We start from the raw sequence: 21821 nt of genomic DNA, 5'->3' as shown, positions 1-21821 counted from the left end.
AGGCCGGGAACGAATCTATACAAGAGGAAGACGAGAGGCGGGTAATGACGTGGACATGCATGCTTGCAGGCGTTGTACGTAGAAGGCGTAGTAATGTACGCGCGCGTGCGTACGTACGTTGTTTGGTCCTTGTTTGTTGCATTATTAGATTGTACCGTGTGCCGTGCGTTTCTTGTATTTGTTCAACTGGGGAGCTTGAATGTGCCAAAAATAAATTTCTTCTCTCTTATATAAAACAAAATGTCTGGTCTACATATAATTTCTTCGTCTACAAATGCGTAATGCATATAAAGCATCATGTGTCGATCGGCGTGGATAAATTTCTCCACTCTCGATTAAGGATATAACTTTAGCTTCGGCTAGTGTAGCACACTGGTACAGAGGCCTTTTGTCCCGGTCGAAAACCACTTGTAGTCCCGGGTGGCGAGCCGGGGCTAAGGGATCGGGACTTAAAGTCCCACCTTTAGTCCCGGCTCTCCGGCCCGGGACTAAATGGGGACATTTAGTCCCGGTTGGTATTACCAACCGGGACTACAGGGGGCGCCAGGCAGTGACGTGGCGCCACCCCTGGCCACCTCTTTTAGTCCCGGTTGGTATTACCAACCGAGACTAAAGGTTTTTTTGTTTTTGTTTTTGTTTTTCTTTTTCCTTTTCATTTCTTTATTGATTTTGGTTTTCAATTGTATATGTTCTCCAATTTAATCGTATATGCCGTAATTATCCGTATACGTTGCACATATACGAGAGCGTCATTATTGCACAGAAATAAAATATGAAACTACGTATATATATTATCCGTATAATATATATATATCTATATATATTATATAGCTATACACATACGTACATACACATTACATTTACAATAATAATATTATGTACAAGTAATAATCAAGTGTGCTGCCACCGGTTAATGAATACATAATGTTTGGCCGCCCACTCAAAGCTCATACAAGTGTTCGTCCTTGTTTGGAATGGGCTTGAAGCCCTGCGGGTATAAGTGGAACTCGCCGTCTTCCGGAATGACATGATCGTTGATAAATCCGGCGATCGTCTCCTGGACTCCAAGGAGTAATGTGTACTCGAACACTTTATCTTTCATAATCCACTCCTTCCATTTGCATTAGTTAAAAAGATATTAATATACATAAAATCTATTTAGTTTGAACAAATAAATAAGATATGAATTTACTGTATACACATGCATGTTACTTACTTTTAGAACACTTTGAGCAGGTTTAGATAGGGTGCACCGCATAAATTCACAAACATAGTATCCACATAGATTCGTTCCAAACGGCTGCGTGGTGCCTGGGCACCCAAGGGAGTAGAACAGGAGGAGGAAGTGACACATTCAGATCCGTACGATATTTTTGTTGTAGCCAAGCCCAAGCCCTGCCCAATAAGACGCTCGTTGATTAGGTATAGCTAGCATAATAAAGTAAAGGAGCACGCATCGATATTTAAAGTATGATATATACTTACCTCTGGATCATGTCTATTATGTCTTGATAGAGTGCCAGGTCTTTTTTCATTGAGTCCCACACATGTATTTTTTGTTCCGTGATCTTAATCTCAATGAGTATCCAATGATCTCTGCATTTGTTTAGAGTCAACTTATATATGTATATCTTAATACCGGATTAACTAAGACATGATATAACACAATACTTACCCATATTATAAGGGAAGAGTATCTTCTCCGTATGCCTTTGGTTATAAAAGAACCTCCAGAGGTTCTTCTCCATTTCCTTAGGCTTCAGATTCAATGGATCTTTACTTTTAGTGTCCTTGTACACGACATATGGATCGATGAAACCAATTCGATTGTCTTTTTTCAATCTTTGTTCTCTCATCATGTGTCTGCACATCGTGAGCGTAGTTATTACGAATACATACATATGCTATAATGGGATTAATGATTGAAAGGAAGAATCACTTACAGACAGTAGCAGCTCATGAGAGATTTGTCGAGAGCATTCATATGGAGAAGTTGGTGTACTTCACTAAAATCTATCCATATGACGTCATCTCCACGGAAGTAGTGTCGGTCGCGGACTCGGACGGCAATCAATTCTTCTTCTATATGTTTTGAGCTGACTCTCAAGTAGTACTCGTGCAGCTTGTATATTTGCATACCAAGTCCTCGTACCTTCTCAGGGTGGCACATACTTCTGCCGTAAATGTACCGACTCTGATAGTCATCGACACCTCCGTGGATTGGCGCATCGGTACGCCCTAGAAGTGCTTCTAGGGGCAGCCCAGTTTCTTCCATCCAATTCCCGAGTTCATCTAAGTCCACATTAGCAGGTATAGTCATTGCCAGCAAGTTGGCGTTTGAACCGTACTCATTCGCAACCACTAGTGGCTGAACTGATTGTTGCGCTTGTTGGTCGAGCTGTGCAACTTTTTGCTGGACTTTTCTTTTGTCTGCCTTGATTTTCTTTAGGACAGTACGGTCGTAGTCTGATATTGTTGACCCTAATTGTTTACTCGCAGCACGGTTCGCGTCTGTAATTTTCTACACCACTTGACGTAGCTTTGAACGAGGATACATTAGGTATGGCGGCTCTTGCTCTGCTTTTCTATTAGCTTTGCATTTTTCAAAGAATTCTTTGACTTCCGCTTTGCTTGCAGCAAGCACTTCCTCATCGGTCTTCTCATATGGAAGCTTGGTCGTCTTCGGGATCTTCATGTTCAAAGCTTTCCTCTTTGCCGCAGGTGGTTGGAGTGATCTCTGTGTCTCGGCGGACGACCTCTTCCTCCTCGATGCAGCACCAACCGGTGCCGATGAGGCGGCGGCCATTGTCGGCATTGGCGGAGGCAGCGGCGCAGGTGGAGCTTGCTGTTGTGGAGGAGATTCGACCACGGGCGGCGTTGGATTCCTTCGTGGAGGAGATGCGGCGGCCGGTGGTGGGGATGCGGCCTTCTCTTGTACGTCGTCGTCGTCGTCGTCGTGTCCCACGGCACTATGGTCATGCTGTGAATGGACAGACAGACTTCGGTGGGGGGAGGCCCTGGATTTGAAGAAAAACAAATACGATATATGTATACATGACTAAATGTAATTTGATACAGTATATAATTATAGAAAAAGCAGTAGCGTCCACAATAATGCACACCTGCTAGGGTTCGGTTGTGGCGGCGGCACCCCCAGGAATAATGATGTACCGTTTCCTCCAACATATGAATGTCTTCTCCGCTTCACCAAGTGTCTTCTCTCCATCACCGCCTTCGATATCGAGAGGCATATTTTCACGGCCTCTGACCACTCTATCCACCGAGACATAAGCATATCCGGCTGGTATTGGGAAAGAGTGGATCCTTGGTGTCTTGGTGGGGTCGATAGGAGATACGACACCGATAGCCACCTTTACTGTGCCATCGCCCTCCGGAATATGGAGCTCACAAGACGTCAACGGAGCGGTGACGTCGTCCACCGGGAATCGCAGCCCTACGTCATCAACTTGCCTCGCAGGCGCCTCCGTAGAAGCACAACTGCTCTTTAGATGAGCTGAGCAAGGGCTGATGTTGGCGGCCGGTGGCTGTGACAAGCTTTGGAGGCGGGAAGTTACAGCTTCCTCCATGGCCTTTTGGATTTTCTCATCCATTGTGGCCTTCAGCGCTTGCTCCCGCTCAAGGGCCCGTTGAGCCACTTCTTGGGTCTTTATGAGTCCTTCCTCCAATCTGTGTATCTGTTCCCTGTCCTCTTCCTTCTTTCTCTGACGGCTTCTATAAGTTTCCCTATCAGCAGGGAAGGCATGTTCCCACGACACGGTGCCATAGCCTCTCGTCCGTCCACCGTGCTCAGGGTTCCCCAGGGCGAATATCAACTCATCTTTATCTCTATTCGGCTGCCATTCTCCACTTTCAGCGATGGAGCGGGCTTGATGGAATATTTCTGCAACAGCTTGGATGCGTTCCCCATACATGACCTTTCCGGTCTCAAGGTCCAGTGAGCCTCCGTGAGCGAAAAACCAGTGCTTCGCGCGCTTAGGCCACTCGAGGGATTCGGGCACCAACCCCCTGTCGATTAACTCTTTTTCGGCCTTTTCCCACGTAGGAACGGTGGTTTGGTAGCCACCTGATCCCATCGTGTGGTGGTAGGTCTTGCGCCGGGCATTCTCTTGGTTCTTTCTCACCCGTTCCTGAGCCTCTTCGGACATCTTGAACCGTACAAAGTCGTCCCAAAATGGTCGTAGCTTCGCATAGTTCGGAGAGTTGAAATCTGGAGTCATGTTTTTCTTGATGTAGTCTTGATATAGACGCTTCTTATAGCCCTGGAATATTGGTGCCATCTTCTTCATAGACCAATCTCGGACTCTTTCCTTCAACTGTTCATCGTTTGTCTCCAGTGTGAAATGTTGCAATACATCACCCCAGAGTAGCTCCTTGTCACGTCTAGAGACAACTGATTTCTGGGTGTTTCTTGTTCTCCTTCCATTCACGGACACTGATTGGGATCCTATCCCGGACAAGGTACCCTAAGTGGTTCACGAAGGCCCTTGAATGGGGTCCAAGTGGCTTGCCTGTTGCTTCCTCGAATTCTGAGATTACTAACCGGCCCTCCATACGCTTCTTTGGGCCTCGTACTCTCCGGCTGGTCCCCGTGGTTGTCGTCGAGCCAGAGGGCTATGTAGAAAGAAACAAGACAATTTAATACAAGATATTATTTTGAATTATATCTGTAAAAACAAAGGAGACTGCTATATTACAGACCTACTGGCCAGCATTGTCTTGCTCATTCGGGTCGACCAAATACTGAGAGCAGTCATCGATGCCCTCAGAGTTCTCATCGCCTTCGCGATCATCGTGATAAACTTCTTTAGTGGGACCGCAGATCAGGTTCATCATTTCCTCTTCGTGTTCTCTCGGATCGGCCATTTCTGCAGAAATATGTGACACATGACTACTAGCACTACTGTGTATACCTGACAAGGAAATAATATATAAAACTAGGGTTTAGGGTTTAGGGGTTAGGGGTTAGGGTTTAGGGCTTAGGGCTTAGGGCTTAGGGCTTAGGGCTTAGGTTTAGGGTTTAGAGTATATCATTTGCTAACAATTAAATATATCATAATTGTACCACTAATTTATACCACTAATTATAGCACTAATTGTACCACTAATAGTAAGTGAACATTACTAAATACACCATAGAACATCACTAAATAAATTATAGAACATCACATCGCATATATATTGTGTGAACATCACTAAATACATCACAGAACATTATATGTATACTATGTGAACATCGCTAAAATATGTTATATAATATCAAATATATATTACGTGAAAAAAACTAAATACACCATAGAACATCACTAATTACATTAAAGAACATCGTATATATATTACGTGAAAATAAATAAGAATTGGTACTATAATATACATGAAAATAAATAAATATATATGAATTTGAGCAGAGGCAATATTCTAGATTTATAAGAAATTGGTGACACATGACTACTAGCACTACTGTGTATACCTGACAAGGAAACAATATATAAAACTAGGGTTTACAACTTAGGGTTTTCCGCAACAGTTTACGGCTAAGGGTTTGGGGTTTACGGCTTAGGTTTCAAGGTTTAGGGTTTACGGCTTAGGGTTTACATCATTTGCTAACAAAAGTGGCATGATCTGAACCGGTCACAAATAAGTGTGTGAGAGAGAGAGTATATGTGTTTAGGGCTTAGGGTTAGGGTTTAGGGTTTAGGGGTTAGGGTTCAGGGGTTAGGGTTTAGGGTTTAGGGGTTAGGGTTCAGGGGTTAGGGTTTAGGGTTTAGGGTTTAGGGCTTAGAGCTTAGGTTTAGGGTTTAGTGTATATCATTTGCTAATAATTAAATATATCATAATTGTACCACTAATTGTACCACTAATTATAGCACTAATTGTACCACTAATAGATCCATCTCGACATACCTGTAGTTTGAAGGTGGTGAGACGGCGGAGAGACGGCGGTAGGTGCGGAGACTCGACGGGGACTTCGGTGACGACGGCAGAGAGACGTCGATCTGGAAGAAGGAAGAAATAGGGAACAAATATTATATCACATTTACATATTGTGGCACATGCATGAAGCACTAAATATAGAAAAAAAAACAAAAACTAATTGCATAGTTTGTCTGTAATTTACAAAACAAATCTTTTGAGTCTAGTTAGTTTATAATTGGACAATATTTGCTACAAACAAACGAAAATGCTACAGTACCAAAATCCGAAAATGCATGTAGTATTAAATATAGACGAAATAAAAACTTATTGCACAATTTGGTCGGAATTGACGATACGAATCTTTTGAGCCTTCCATGATTGGACAATATTTGTCAAATACAAACAAAAATGCTAGTGTCAATTACAAACGAAAATGCTATAGTGTCAAATACAAAATTTTTTGGAACTAAACAAGGCCTAATTATGTAATATAAATATTAATATTTTTTACTATATGTTTAGTTAAAGTTATTGCTCTCTGTTTTTTCATATTTTTTAGGGCGAGCTCTAGCTCGCGAGGTGGCGGCGCGCGCGGGGGGCTCGGCCGCCAGTGGGGGCGCGTGTGGCCGCGCGGCCGACGGCGTACAGCCTGCGCCACTGACCCCCGCTGACGGGCGTTGTCGGGCGCGGAAGGCGCGGCCGCGCGTGACGGCAGCGGGCGATCGCGAGGCGGCGGGCGCGCGAGAGAGAGAAAAAGAGAGAGGGAGTAGTGGCGGTGGGGGCACGGCGTACGACGGAGTTTGGCTCGGGGCGGCGCGACGGAGTTTTGCTCGGGGCACCGCTCGGAGCGGCGGCAACGACGTCATGGACGAAGACAAGACAACGGCGGCCGTTAGGGCTAGATCGGGCACGGTGGGGAAGGAGAAGAAAGAGCTCTGCCCTTTATAGGACAGTGCACCTTTAGTTCCAGGCCGTGCATCCGCCCGGGACTAAAGGGTCTGTAACCCCGGTTCTAGCTAGGAACCGGGAGTAAAGGACCCCGGTTCCAGCCTTGACCTTTAGTTCCGGTTACTCGCTGGAACCGGGGTTAAAAGACCCTTTAGTCCCGGGCGGTGGTCCCGGGCGGTGGCACGGCCCGGGACTAAAGGGTTCTCACCAATTTATGGCGCCACGTTAGGCGCCATAATTTGGTTTTTCCTTTTTTTCCTCTTTACATTGTTAAATGCATTATAAATTAAATAAATCTGATATAATTGTTTAAAAAATACACATTAATTTTATTCTGCTCTACTCATCAGTATAAAAATTATTAACACAATTGTTTTTCAAATATTTCATATTATTCAAAATAAATGTTATTCATAATGAATATTGTGTTAATGCAAAAATATAATGGCCAATTAAATTTTAAAAAATTGTTGGCTTTAGACAGATACTTTGTTTTTGGGTCATTTGGACGTTAAACTTTTGTTTCTTTAATAATAATTATACAAATGCGCGACATTGATTGTATAAATTTGAAATTTAAATTTTCAAAAGTTGTAAGATGGATTTTGGAACCCTAGATGGCCTCAAATAGAAAACTCATGAATAAAAAGTTTGTTCCACTCATCAAGACCTACATTTTCTCTAATGGTCACATTTTTATTTGAAAAAGTTTGGACCACTCAATTTTGAAATTTGAAAGAATTCATAGCGAAACGCTAATTTTAAGAACCATGGATGGCCTCAAATGGAAAACTCATGAATACCAATATTGCTCCACTTATCAAAATCTACATTTCATATATAGACCATTTTTGCATTTGACAAAGTGCTGGCAAAGTGTAGTTCAAAATCCACACTTCCCACGTATAGTTTCATAAAGTTTGTGTGAGATCAAGATTTGGTGAGTATTGTTTACATAAACTTTCTCAAATGGAAAAATGGTATATATAAAAAGTTTGGATATTGATGAGCTCTAACAACTTGGTATTCAAAAGATTTTCATTCCAAGTCATTTTCTCCGTCGTTTGACCAAGTTTGACCAAAGCCCGTCTTCGAATTTGAAAGCATGTGCCTCGGACTCGATCAAATTTATCCGGATGAAAATATGATCCATATATGAAATGTAGGTCTTGATGAGACCTAACAACTTGGTATTCAAAAGTTTTCCATTGGAAGTACTCAGATGAGTCATTTGACGAAGTTTGACCAAAGTCAAAATAGTGGGTTTCACAAACACACACTTTGACCGAGCCCTGGATGGCCTCAAATAGAAAACTCATGAATACAAAGTTTGTTCCACTCATCAAGACCTACTTTTTCTTTAATGGTCACATTTTTAATTGAAAAAGTTTGGACCACTCAATTTTAAATTTAAAAAAAATCATAGCGAAACGCTAATTTTCAGAACCATGGATGGCCTCAAATGGAAAACTCATGAATACCAATATTGCTCCACTCATCAAGATCTACATTTCATATATAGACTATTTTGCATTTGACAAAGTGTTGGCAAAGTGTAGTTCAAAATCCACATCAAGATGTTACAATTATATTACACATAATGTTACAATTATATTACACAAGATGTCAAGTATAAATCACTACCATTATCAAGCTAGCACAGTGGTAAACTTTTTCTTAACATAATGCCCTTGTTTATGATCATTCCGTAACCATGGAGTGTCCTCTGCAGCGAGCATGATGCTTGGGTCTTTGGCCACACAGAAGGGTGGGATTCGTTCATCCTTTTCATAATCCTCTGACACGTCTGACTTGTCTTCAATTCCCACGATGTTTCTTTTCCCTGTAAGAACGATGTGTCGCTTTGGCTCGTTGGTGTTTTTCTCATCTTGTTTCCCTCTCTTAGGTTTTGTAGACATGTCTTTCACATAGAACACCTGATTCACCTTAGTACCGAGGACGAATGGATCGTTTGTATATCCAATATTGTTGAGGTCCACTGTTGTCATTCCGTACTCCTTATCGACTGATACCCCTCCTTTCATCTTCACCCATTGGCATCGGAATAAAGGGACTTTAAAATTATGTGCATAGTCTAGTTCCCAAATCTCCTCTATACGACCATAATATGTGTGCCTGTCCCCATTCGTGTCCGTGGCATCCACACGGACACCACTGTTTTGGTTGGTACTCTTTTTATCTTGTGATACGGTGTAAAATATATTTCCATTTATCTCGTACCCTTTGTACATGAGGACGTGCCACGCTGGTTGCCTAGCCAACAAATAAAGTTCATCTCCAATATCTTTGTCACCCTGGCATTTTTTTCGCAACCAGACACCGAATGTTTCCATGTGATGACGCGTAACCCAAGTCTCATTCTTTCCAGGATTCTCGGATCATACAAAATCCATGTGTTCCTCAATATAGGGTTCCACCACAATGGAGTTTCGAAGGACTGTGTAGTGCGCTTTATTGAATAAATCATCACCCTGGCTGATATATGTTTTCTTTCCTAGTGTACCCTTTCCACCGAGTCTCCCCTCATACCTTGATTCAGGAAGACCAATCGGGTCAAGATCAGGAATAAAGTCCACATAGAACTCAATGACCTCCTCTGTCCCGTATCCCTTGATGATGCTTCCTTCTGGCGGACCCCGCTGGTGAACATATTTTTTCAGTACACCAATAAATCTCTCTAAGGGAAACATGTTGTGTAGGAAGATAGGACCTAGAATATGAATCTCTTTGACCAGATGAACTAGGAGATGTGTCATGATATCAAAGAAAGATGGAGGAAACACCAACTCAAAGCTGACAAGACATTGAACCACATCGTTCTGTAGAGTAGCTAGATCAAGAGGATTGATTGCCTTCTGAGAAATTGCATTGAGGAATGCACACAACTTCACGGTGGCCAGACGTACACGTGGAGGTAGAATTCCTCTTAAGGCAACTGGAAGCAGTTGTGTCATAATCACGTGGCAGTCGTGTGATTTTAAGTTGACAAATTTTTTCTCTGGCACATTTATTATACGCTTTATGTTGGAGGAGAACCCAGATGGGACCTTGATGCTGCTTAGGCACTCAAACATGATTTCCTTCTCCTCATTGCTGAGAGTGTAGCTAGCAGGTCTTAAATACTGGCGTCCATCATCTGTCTGCTCTGGATGCAGGTTGTCTCGTTCTTTCATGCGCTTTAAGTCCTCTCGAGCCTCAAGGGTATCCTTAGGCTTTCCAAACACACCCATAAACCCTAGGAGATTGACACAAAGATTCTTCGTCAGGTGCATCACGTCGATGGAGTGGCGGACCTCAAGGTGTTTCCAATATGGTAGCTTCCAAAATATTGACTTTTTCTTCCACATTGGGGCACGCCCCGAAGCGTCTTTCGGAACAGGTTCGCTGCCTTCTCCCTTTCCAAACACTACTTTCAAATCTTTGACCATCTCGAATACCTCTACCCCATCTCGGTTGCCTGGCTTGGACCGGTGTTCTGTCGTACCTTTAAAATGTTTGCCTTTCTTTCTCAACTGGTGGTTCTTAGCAAGAAATCGACGATGGCCAAGGTACACGACCTTTCGGCATTTTTTCAAATAGATAGCTTGAAGGTCACCAAAGAAATGGGTGCAAGCATTATATCCCTTGTTTGTCTGTCCTGAAAGATTGCTTAGAGCTGGCCAATCATTGATTGTCATGAACAACAATGCTCGTAGGTCGAATGCTTCCTGTTTGTACTCATCCCACATACGCACACCTGGTTTGCTCCATAGAAGCTGGAGTTCCTCAACCAATGGCCTCAGGTAAACATCGATGTCATTGCTAGGTTGCTTCGGACCTTGGATGAGCACCGGCATCATAATGAACTTTCGCTTCATGCATAACCACGGAGGAAGGTTGTAGATACATAGAGTAACGGGCCAAGTGCTATGACTAGAGCTCTGGTCCCCAAAAGGATTAAATCCATCCGTACTCAATGCGAACCTTATGTTTCTTGCGTCCTCTGCAAAGTCCGGGAATTCTCTATCAATTCCTCTCCACTGAGAACCATCTGCAGGGTGTCTCAACATGTTGTCCACCTTACGGTCTTCTTTGTGCCATCGCAACAACTTTGCATGCTCCTTATTTCTGAACAAACGTTTTAGGCGTGGAATTATTGGAGCATGCCACATAACCTTGGCAGGGATTCTCTTTCTCGGACGTTCTTCATCCTCAACATCGCCAGGGTCATCTCGCAAGATCTTGTACCGTGACGCATGGCAAACAGGGCATTCATCTAATTTCTCGTGCTCGCCACGGTACAGGATGCAGTCATTAGGGCATGCATGTATCTTCTCGATTTGTAATCCCAAAGGGCAGACGATCTTTTTTGCTTCATATGTAGCGGTGGGTAACTCATTAGGCTTCGGAAGCATCTTTTTTTGGATCTTCAGTAATTTTACAAATGCCTTGTCAGAAATACCATTCTCTGCCTTCCACTGTAACAACTCCAGTGTCGTTCCTAGCTTTTTCTGTCCCTCTTCGGCCGACAGGTAGAGTAGCTTCTTGTGATCCTCTAGCATTTGGTCAAATTTAGCCTTCTCCTTTGCACTTTCGCAATCTCTATGTACGTCGTGAATGACATCACCAAGAGCATCGTCGTCATCAACGATACTATTTCATGCATCCCCGTCTTCTTCACCTTCGTCCTCTACTGCGAAGTCGCAGTATTGAGCAAAAACATCGTCAGGGTACGCTTCCTCTTCTTCACCTTCTTCCATCATAACCCCGGACTCTCCGTGTTTGGTCCAACAAATATAGTTTGGCATGAAACCATTCCTGAACAAGTGCAAGTGAATTTCTCTTGAGTTTGAAAATTCCTTCAAATTCTTACAAACGGCACATGGGCAGCACATAAAACCATCCCGCTTATTTTGCTCCGCCACTCTGCGGAATTCTCGCACGCCCTCAATGAACTCGTTGGAGCGGCGATCAGCATTGTACATCCAATGGCGTGCCATTATCTGCATTATCATGGAATTGTAATTTTTCTATTAAAAGCTATAATTTTATCAGTAAAGAAAATTAATTTCAAGAATTTTTAAAGTGAAAAACAATTTATTTAACAATTACAACAAAAATTATATTATTAATATTTTAAAATAAGAACATGAACATATTAAAGTAAAAAATATCCTATAATATCTATAATAGAACTTAACATGATTCGTGTATACATAGTAGTAATGATTTGTGTATACTAGCTTTTAGCGGGCACACACTTAGCATCGTTCAAAAGAATTCGAACATGAGAAGACGATGATTGGAGAGATGGCAACATGAAATAATTAAAATAGACATATGTCCAATATGAAATTACATATGGCGGTGAGAAACATAGGAGGATGAAGCTAGCAACCTTTCAAACAAAACGACGACGGCGTAGAAGCGTTGAAATGGATCGATCGCGGGAGATGAGAGCAATAACAAACAATGGAAGAACAAGCAAGAACAAAGGAGCTCGGGCTCGGACAGGGAGAGGAAGAAGGGAGGAGGAAGATTCAATTTAAAGCGGGGAGGGTTTAGTCCCGGTTGGCAACACCAACCGGGACTAAAAACCTACTTTTAGCCCCGGTTGGTGCCAAAGACCGGGACAAAAGGTTTAGTCCCGGTTAGTGGCATAAACCGGGGCTAAAGGTAGGTCTTTAGTCCCGGTTCGTAACACACACCGGGACTAAAGGTCCCTCCCCGACAGCGCCTGACACCGGAGCCGTTGGGGAGAGACCATTAGTCCCGATTGGCTTCACCAACCGGGACTAAAGATCTCTTTTGTCCCGGGCGCCAAAAATGCTGGGACTAAAGGTCATTTGGCACATCGACGAAAGGTCTGTTCTCTAGTAGTGGCACTTTCGTTTGTATTTGGTAATTATTATCCAATTATGAACTAACTAGACTTAAAAAATTCGTCTCGTAAATTACAAATAAACTGTGTAAAATTATTTATTTTTTATCTATATTTAATGTTTCATGTATACGTCTAAAAATTTAATGTGACAAAAAATCTTAAATTTTTTTGAAAACTAAACTAGGTCTCACTACGAAATATACACGTTCGTATCCACCACTAGTACACAGAATACAGGCGGTTCGTAACCCCTTTTTACAGGCGGTTTGGCAAACCGCCTGTGTTTGGTGGTCTGTGGAAATAAATTTTTTCAGTAACTGAGAACCGCCTGTGGAAATGTATTTCTACAGGCGGTTCAGTTATACCAACCGCCTGTAGAAATGTTTTTCCAGAAAATATGAAATCGGTTTTTAAAAATAGAAAAAAAAAGATTTTAATACAGAGAAGGCTCACTGGCTATTCGCCCGCCCGTCCCCGTCGCAAGTCGCGCATTTTTTCGCGTAAAATCGGGGTCAGTGGTCCTCGCGCGTACTCTTCTCTAACACTCCACCTATCACTTAATTATGTTTGGATTAGAGTTTAGTTCCACACATACTATCATAAACCAAGCATAAATTGATTATTTGAGGCCCTAAGCGGATTCAAATGGAAAAGTCGTCAACTACAAAGTTTTACAACTTTTTAAGATCTACAACTTTTATATATTGGTAGTTCCTTCATCCGAGGTCATTTACAAAATTTAAATTTCAAATTTGAGAAATTCAAACGTAGTTTTCAATGACAAGATGATTTCAAATGAAAAAATTATCAACTACAAAGTTTCATAACTTTTCAAGATCTACAACTTTCATTTTGACAGTTTTTTTCAAACGAGGTCATTTAAAAAGCTCAAAAAATTCAAGTTCAAATGTATTTCTACAGGCGGATTTCTTAAGAAACCGCCTGTAGAAATTGATTTTCACAGGCGGTTTTGTAGTCGGGTAAGCCAATTTTTTTCCACTGACATTCTTTTATTAAAACTGCCTGTAAAAATTATATTCCACCGCTGGCTTTGAGCAATTCTGTACTAGTGCTCGCTTCTCTTTTTCCGGCTTGCAGCTGCTGCTGCTTCATATAGTAACTACAGTAGATTCTTGTTCATTCTTTGCAGCTGCAGCTGCACATAAGAAAAGCTGCAGCGTGTATCTGGGACTTGTTGAGGATGCTCGACTGGACGACGTGCCTCGCCCGCTAGAGGGAAGGAACATGCCCAATTGTGCCTGCATGGATGGACCATGTTTTAAGCCAGGCCGGCGCGGCGTCTAATTAACCCAGGCCTGCATGAATGTGCCACAATGTTGATAGGGCTGGTGATTGCGTGCTACCAGCCCACTAGTGGCTTGTTCGGTTTGGCTAATAATAAGTCATGGTAGAAAGCACTATTGATTAATTTGTTGTGAGAGAAAAATTAAAAATGCAAGTGGCGCGGCCTGCCTTCAAGCCCACTTAGCCCGCCCCGCAAAACAGGCCTGTTGGACAACTACAAGCCACCTATTTTTTTGCGGGATGAAACAGTCCGGTCTGCTAGCATGTGCAGGCCACTCATAGAGTCCACAAAAACTTGCTAAGGCCTGCTAAGACAACTCACATAACCTTAGGCATCGTGAGTACAAAAATTAGACCTCCGCCGCCACATCTCCCTCCGTATTGCGGAATTTCCTCCTGCTGGGGTCGCCGCTCTCCGCAATGGATGCTGCTCCTGCATCCATGGCCGAGGTGGCTGCTGTGGCGCCCATGCCGGTGCTGGAGAAGCTCGTCGATGCCCTTGCCACTGCGCCAGCCAAGAAGAAGCTGCCATCTTCCTCCAATGACAAGAAGAGGAAGGAGAAGGGCCCGCCAAACACTGCTCGGGCCGCCGAAGCTCCTGTCGCCAAGAGGAAGGGGAAGGGACTGCCGCACCCTGTTCCGACTTCCGAGGTCCCCATCGCCAAGAAGCCGAACACCGGCGATGCGCCAACATCCACAGCTGAGTTCCCCAGATCTAGCGTAGCCATCGCCGCCGGTACTCACAAAGCAATGCAAACCCTTGCCTCCGCGTGGTTGCCGGCCCCGAGGTCCATGCTGCCCCTGCTCCAGGACGAGGACGCCAACGGCCAAACGCCACAACAGGTATGCTATGTGCAGTAAAGATGTATTGTAGATCATGTTTGTTCATTGCAGAACTAGTTTACTTTACCTTTACAGAGCTGAGCTGATTTGATTATCACTAGTCGCTGGATAAAGCCTATGTTGTGTTTGTGCATGGACTTGTCGCCAAATGAATCATTAGCTGTATCCGGCTGTTTTCGTCGGTTGTGTTGCGGCCAACTTCCAGCACTGGATTTCTTGGCCGTGTATGATTTATCGACCTCCCACATTAGTGGATCAATGCAGATAACTGTGCATAAACGACGCAGCTTATAGATATTTTCCTTATGCTTTTGCATACTCTTAACACGAAAACAGATAAATGTCGAATAGTAGATGGTATTTGTATCACATTATCATCTTCTAATCTGAAGCAGTCTTCTCTAGAGATTGACTCTGCCAAATCGTGAAGGAGATCGTGCATGACATAGTAATCACCATAATCTGTTTCAGAAACCAATTGGAAGAAGGATCCAGCGACCATATCATTGAAGTAATCTGTCCCGACATCTTCCAATGTTTTCCTACTCGAATTGCATGAACCAACAAAACCTTCTGCCACCCAAAGGTGAACCAACTCATCAAGTTTATATCTATGACCTTTAGGAAATAAGCTGCAATACAAGAAGCACCTCTGCAGATATGGATCTAACTTCTCATAACTCCATGACAGAACAGTGAAGGGCTCACTTAAATCTCTGAAATTTTGGACAGCTTTCCATTCAGTGATATCTTTTTTTCTGCTCAATCTAGAACCCAAAACTTTTGCTGCTAAAGGACACTGTCCAAGCTTTTTAGCAATCTCCTTTGCGGTATGTTCTAGCTTCATACGCAATAGCTGGTCTCTGATTTCTCCTCCAAGAAAGCATGGTGAAAAAAAAACCCGGTTTTGTCATGTTTAGGCCATCTAATTTTCTTTGCACTAATTTATCTGGGGTGCAGACACTGATAGTTGAGTAGAGCTGAATATCTGTACATTGACTAAATCTCTGCTGAAAGATACTGGTTTTGGTTGTGTCTGGAGTTTCTGAATTTCTTGTGGCAATAACTGGTAACTCAAGCGATCGGATTGTTAAGCGCCCAAAGTAAGTAACCTCTTTCTCTTAATGAACCATGGGTGGTTCTCATGGGTATCATCAAATTAAGCAGCATGCAGCGGTCTGAGAAGACTCGTTGGTGCTTGCTTATGAACAGCTATTGATATACTGTTTGCTCTGTAACATCTAAAGTTCAGGAATTGAAAATGGCCCATGAAAATACCGTTCTCCTGACCTGCAGCTTCACTAGTTCACTATCATTAATTTTTACGGAGCTGAGCTGATTGGATTAATTCCATTCAGTGTTAGTAGCTCTGATTTTATAGTAATTGGTTTCGGGGCAGCTGCTGCACATAAGCTGAAAACAGTTAGATTGATTTCGAGGCCATAGAATGCTATGTTTGATTAGTGAGTATTATTATTTGCATGACTTCCACAGAGTTCTATTTCTATAATGCCAGTGCCATTTCTCCCTTTTTTTGTTTTCTTTGTTTCAGACGAAATAATTTGTAGCGCCCTTCTACTATGTCTGTAGCAATTCCAATGGCACTAGCAATCTAGCACTAAAGCATTATATACTCTGCTGTGTGTGCTGATCGGCTCTATACTAGTAGGAGGAGGAGGAGTATGTTGCTATAGAACCATAGGGCATTTGTGCAACAATTAAGATATGGACAGCATGCGAGATTATTATCCCTTTAACACTTGTTGCTATAGAGCATGACTACTATATTTAATTAATTGTAGTGTATATTAAATTTTTCCCTCCTATTCTGCATCCCAGCATGTCAAATGTGCCGAAGGCGACCTCCCTTTAATAGCCTCTTCCGAAATAAAGCACAAAAGGCCAATGGTAAATCATCATAAGTCTTCGGCAACCAAGTGCCTCAAGCCTCCGATGGCAAGGAAGGTGAACTCTCCTATGGTGACGAGGTCCCCAATGATGAGACTACCCGTGTCTCCATTGGTTGTGCGGCCAAGGTCACCATCGCTTGGCCTGCAGAGGTCATCGTCACGCAGCCCGCGGAGGTCACCGTCACGCAGCCCATGGACATCACCGGCACGCAGCCCACGGAGTGGAGTTCCTCATTCATGATCTCGTTGACTTGGCTGAGCACGAAAAGTCTGCGAAAAAGCCTGCAACAATTACCGTCAATATCAGAAAGCCAACATGGGAGGATTACCAAAATGTGCCTAATACATATGTGTCGGGCAGGCCTCTACTCACTTGGGATAAACTCAAAAGGTCACAACTGGTATAAAAAGGTTACATGACTGGTACTTGAGAGCTTCTACTGTTAGCATCGACACGATCAACGTGTCTATACCACCAACAACTTTTGTTAGTGGTCGTCAAACAGCCGTTGTTACCTTCGAGGACATGTGGTTGATGATGAACCTTCAGAGACTCGACATCGGTGTTTGCATTGTATGTTTCACTCATACTAACACATACATGTGTTGTTATTAGTTAGTTCTATTAATTTTTTAATAATTGACATGCATGTGTGCCTTGCAGAATGCAATATGATCAGCAGGAGATCTGTTATGGTCTAGATCCGTAGTCCAATACCAGTAAAAGGGTTAGGTATCTGAACCTAATAAAAATATGTGAGGATGAGCACACATTCAAAGTTGGTTTGGATAATGATGAATTAAAGGGTGTGACACCTCAAGAAGCTCAGCAACATATAGAGGAAATGAGGAAGAACTTTGAAGCCAAATACGTCATCTATCTAGGACACGCAATGCTTCAGTATCAACACAGGGAATCCGCAGTGGCCCCATACAACTTTGGGTAAGTTTGAGTTTGCATACATCAAATGAATAATTTTGATACACATGCATCACAAAATTTGATTCATGGACCACTAGATCTGCTTCATCATTTATCCTAGGGATGGAAAGGTGTTGGTCCTAGACTCCGCATATTACAATCCTTCAACTTATGCAGCATTCATGACTATCTTAGAGCGGTAAGCCGAGATATTCATTCATACTTTTATCGATGAGATCGAGTATGAGAACAACATGGTCATTCTTTACGAGATCATAGGACATATAGGTTTTATAAGATTAAAGGCGAAAGTTGCGAGTCATCGAAACTAGGGAAGCCATTGCAAATGTTTTATAAATGGTCGGTACGTATGTAAAATTATGAATACATATCATATCATACATGTTGGAACTAATAACCATAATAACCACTTGCCAATTATATATAGTGCCACAAGCAACCAGCCGGATCGATCATATGTGGAATTTACGTGTGCGAGTTCACGAGAGAACAGAACATATATTAGTAACCCATCTAAGGTAATATATAGTAATTATTATTTATGCAGTTCTGTCATTGAATTTACAAATATATTACTTATTGTAATAAATATATGGTGTTTATAATCTTCCTTTCTAGAAATATGATGTAAAAAAGGTGAAGCAGATGACCCAAGGTGCTTTATACAACATAGTTGAGGACCTATATATATTCATCTTGAAAGAAGTCATTCTATATGAAGGAAAATATCATGATGCCACCGGCATCTTAGCATGGCTAGACTACAGAGTGCTAACGGAGATTAGTAGGCTAAACCTTAGTCAAGATGATTATTAGAGCAGATGTGCAAACTTTGATGTATGTAATATGTGATATATATACATTTAACATTATCTTTGCGAGCACAAACTTTGATGTATATAAATGTATGATATAATTAAATTGTATGTTCTTATAGTTGACATGATCCAATAAATTTAACTAGTATATATATAATAGAGTTTGGAGGGTTAAAAAAAGGCGGGAACATTTGAATTTTTTTCACAAGCGGTTTTATTAAGAAAACTATCAGTCAAAATATATTTCTACTGGCGGTTCTCTTTACCAAACCGTCATTTTCAGTGGTGGTTCTTAGATAACCGTCAGTGCAAAGATTTATTTCTACTGGCCCCTAACGCCGGCGGTTACGAAAAACGTCTGTAAAAATATGTTTACAACGGCCACTATTGAGCTTTTTTCTATTAGTGGTGTACGTATGTGTTTGGTCCTTGTTTGTTGCGTTATTAGGCGGCTGTACCGTGTGCCGTGTGTTTCTTGTATTCGTTTAACCGGGGAGCTTGAACACGTCGAAATAAATTTCTTCTCTTATATAAAAAAACAAAACGTCTAAAATAAATTTCTTCTCTTATATAAAAAAACAAAACGTCTGGTTGACATGGATATATATAGCATCCCCATATCAGTTGGTGTGGATAAATCTCTTGATTGCATTAAGGGTACAATTTCTTACGCACAACCTACATACTCCACGTTTACACCACATGCGCACACACGTACGTACACATGTAAATAAAGAGATTCGAAGGCTCTAGTATGCAAAGGGGCAGATCCAAAGGGGGAGCTGGGTAGGCTCTAGCCCCCTCCCTCCTCCTTATTAATCTGATTTATTCATTAAATTAATGTAAATTAACCTTAAATTCTTATTAATATCTAGCTTCAACTCTAAATATTTACTATTTAGCTCCTCCTTTATCTCCATCCTAGATCCACCACCAGGTAAGCAGGAAATGTGCTACTGAATGCGCATGTGTATATACCTCAGTTTTTCTAGGAAAAATTCTAAACAAAAAGTGGCAACACAAAGGTCATGAATGAAGTCACTACGAGTCCGAAATATACATGTACCTGTACGTTCGTATCTACTAGCCTGTTCCCTTCTTTTTTTTCCTGCTTGCAGCTACACATGAGAAAAGCTGCAGCGTGCATCTGGGCCTTGTTGAGGATGTTGGACGACGTGGTGATTGGCCTCGCCCGCTAGAGGAACACGTCCAAGTGTGCCTGAATTTTCTTTTTTCTTTTTTTAGCCAGGCCGGCATGGATGTGCCAGAATGTGTTGATAGGGCTGGTCAGAGCATGCTACCGGCCCACTCCACTTCTGATCACGCACTCGTCTTGCATGCAAGGGCCGACGCAGAGAAGTTAACTTGTATTTAGGCCAGATTCGATTTTAATAAGATCTAGGTAGGTGGGTGCACCCGTCTAGTAATTTGCTAGCTGCTGCTTACGGACTGACGAGCATGGAGCGGCCTGTCATGCTCGTGCAACAATTTCAGGCCTTAGTTGGAGAAATATTTTAGTTTTAGCTATTGTATCACTTTCTTTTGTATTTAGTAATTAATTGTCTAATTATGGACTAATAAGACTTAAAAAATTCGTCTCCTAAATTATAGACAAACTGTATAATTGGTTTTTTATTTATATTTAATGCTCGTTAAAGATTCGATGTAACGAAAATCTTAAAAAACTTTTTAATTAAACAAGGCCACAGCAAAGACGCGTGTGACGCGTGTGCTTGGTACCTGCCACCTGCTGTTGCCTTGTTTAGATGCACCTAAAAACTCAAAAGTTTATAAGATTTCTCGTCACATTGAATTTTACGACATATGCATTGAGTATTAAATATAGATAAAAATTATTAATTGCATAATTTATCTGTAAATCATGAGATGAATCTTTTAAACCTAATTAGTCTATAATTAGATAATATTTGTCAAATACAAATAAAAGTGCTACAGTATCAAAATTTAAAAAATTTTACATCTAAACAAGGCCTGTATATATATTTTCTGGTCAGTTGTGGTACGGCAGGCACATCGAAATTGAAGGAACCATGTCCATGTCTGATCTGATGTCGCCCCATCATGCAACATTTGAACGAAGCAAGAGTCTTTCAGAGGGAGACGGAACATAAGGAAGGAACCGACTAGCTAGAGAGTGCACAGTACTCTCGATCGGACGCAAGCATCACGCTTATAATAAAGAAAAGACTGCATGCTAGGATGCTCAAGTTGAGTGCGGCATATATATGTTCTCCCACTTTTCTTAGTGCAGTAGTATATCGTTGATTGCCATGCATGTCCTTAGGCCTTGTTTAGTTCACTCTAAAAACCAAAAAGTTTTCAAGATTCCCCGTCACATCAAATCTTATGATACATGCATGAAATATTAAATAGAGACGAAAATAAAAACTAATTATACAGTTTAGCTGGAAATCACGAGACGAATCTTTTGATCCTAATTAGTCCATGATTGGATAATATTTGTCACAAACAAACGAAAGTGCTACAGTACCGAAAAGTTTTCACTTTTCGGAACTAAACAAGGCCTTAGGTTCAAATTATGTGAGAATAAGAGCAAAGCATGTTTACTTGTCTGAAAAGTCATGGTTGAAAAGTATTGTTTACTGATTTATTATGAGAAAAAAAACACTCTGATAGATTCGGTAGATAAGAAACAGTAAAGTGTAAAAATTTATAGGGTGAATGGGATGACCTTCCTGGCTCCCGGAGTCCCGGTTGCATGTTTATATAGGGGAGGAATAGCCTCTCCCGTGGCTTACAATGGATGATGATCCGTGACTCTCTAATACATGTTACAAATGGATGGTTAGAATTATACACACCACACATCTAATCTATTCTTATCCTATGCATGTATCTATGGTCAATGGTACTGTCACACCCATATTTTAAGAACAAAATATGATGCATAAATGACTTATATGTGCCCCAGAAACAGTCGCACACATAAGTAGACAAATCTCAAAAGTACCATTGCAGTGTTTATTACATAGCGGAACAATAATAAATCACATAGTCTTATACAAAAATGCTAGCATGATGTAAACAACGCTCTCGACGGAAGCTCCACACAGGGACAACATTGACTGGTTGACTTCAAACCTAATACTCATAGCGATAATTCTCATTCCAATCATCATCATTAGCATAACCTGGGGTGTTGGAAAATTGCAAGAGTGAGCACATATCGTACTCAACAAGTATAACCAGGGGTT

At 41.8% G+C, this 21821-nt stretch overlaps 1 protein-coding gene across 8 annotated transcripts; it reads left to right on the top strand.

Moving 5' to 3' along the window:
• On the top strand, positions 14411-18703 carry LOC110430875. Of its 8 annotated transcripts, XR_002448277.1 has the most exons (5): positions 14411-14914; positions 16754-17398; positions 17489-18110; positions 18195-18285; positions 18386-18703. XR_002448277.1 is itself a non-coding variant. In XM_021449026.1 (2 exons), the coding sequence occupies exons 1-2, from the start codon at positions 14492-14494 to the stop codon at positions 17498-17500; spliced, it is 435 nt and encodes a 144-aa protein (XP_021304701.1). In that variant the 5' UTR covers positions 14411-14491; the 3' UTR covers positions 17501-18703. The 8 variants fall into 8 exon arrangements, 2 of the variants coding, with proteins under 2 accessions (XP_021304701.1, XP_021304700.1); XR_002448274.1 differs by having other exon boundaries at positions 17489-17767; positions 17868-18703; XR_002448276.1 differs by having other exon boundaries at positions 17489-18106; positions 18195-18703.

Source organism: Sorghum bicolor, chromosome 10 (genome assembly GCF_000003195.3).
Source record: "Sorghum bicolor cultivar BTx623 chromosome 10, Sorghum_bicolor_NCBIv3, whole genome shotgun sequence".
NCBI lineage: Eukaryota > Viridiplantae > Streptophyta > Magnoliopsida > Poales > Poaceae > Sorghum > Sorghum bicolor.
Note: the sequence above shows the minus strand (reverse complement) of the source record. Positions and strands in the feature narration are given on the sequence as shown.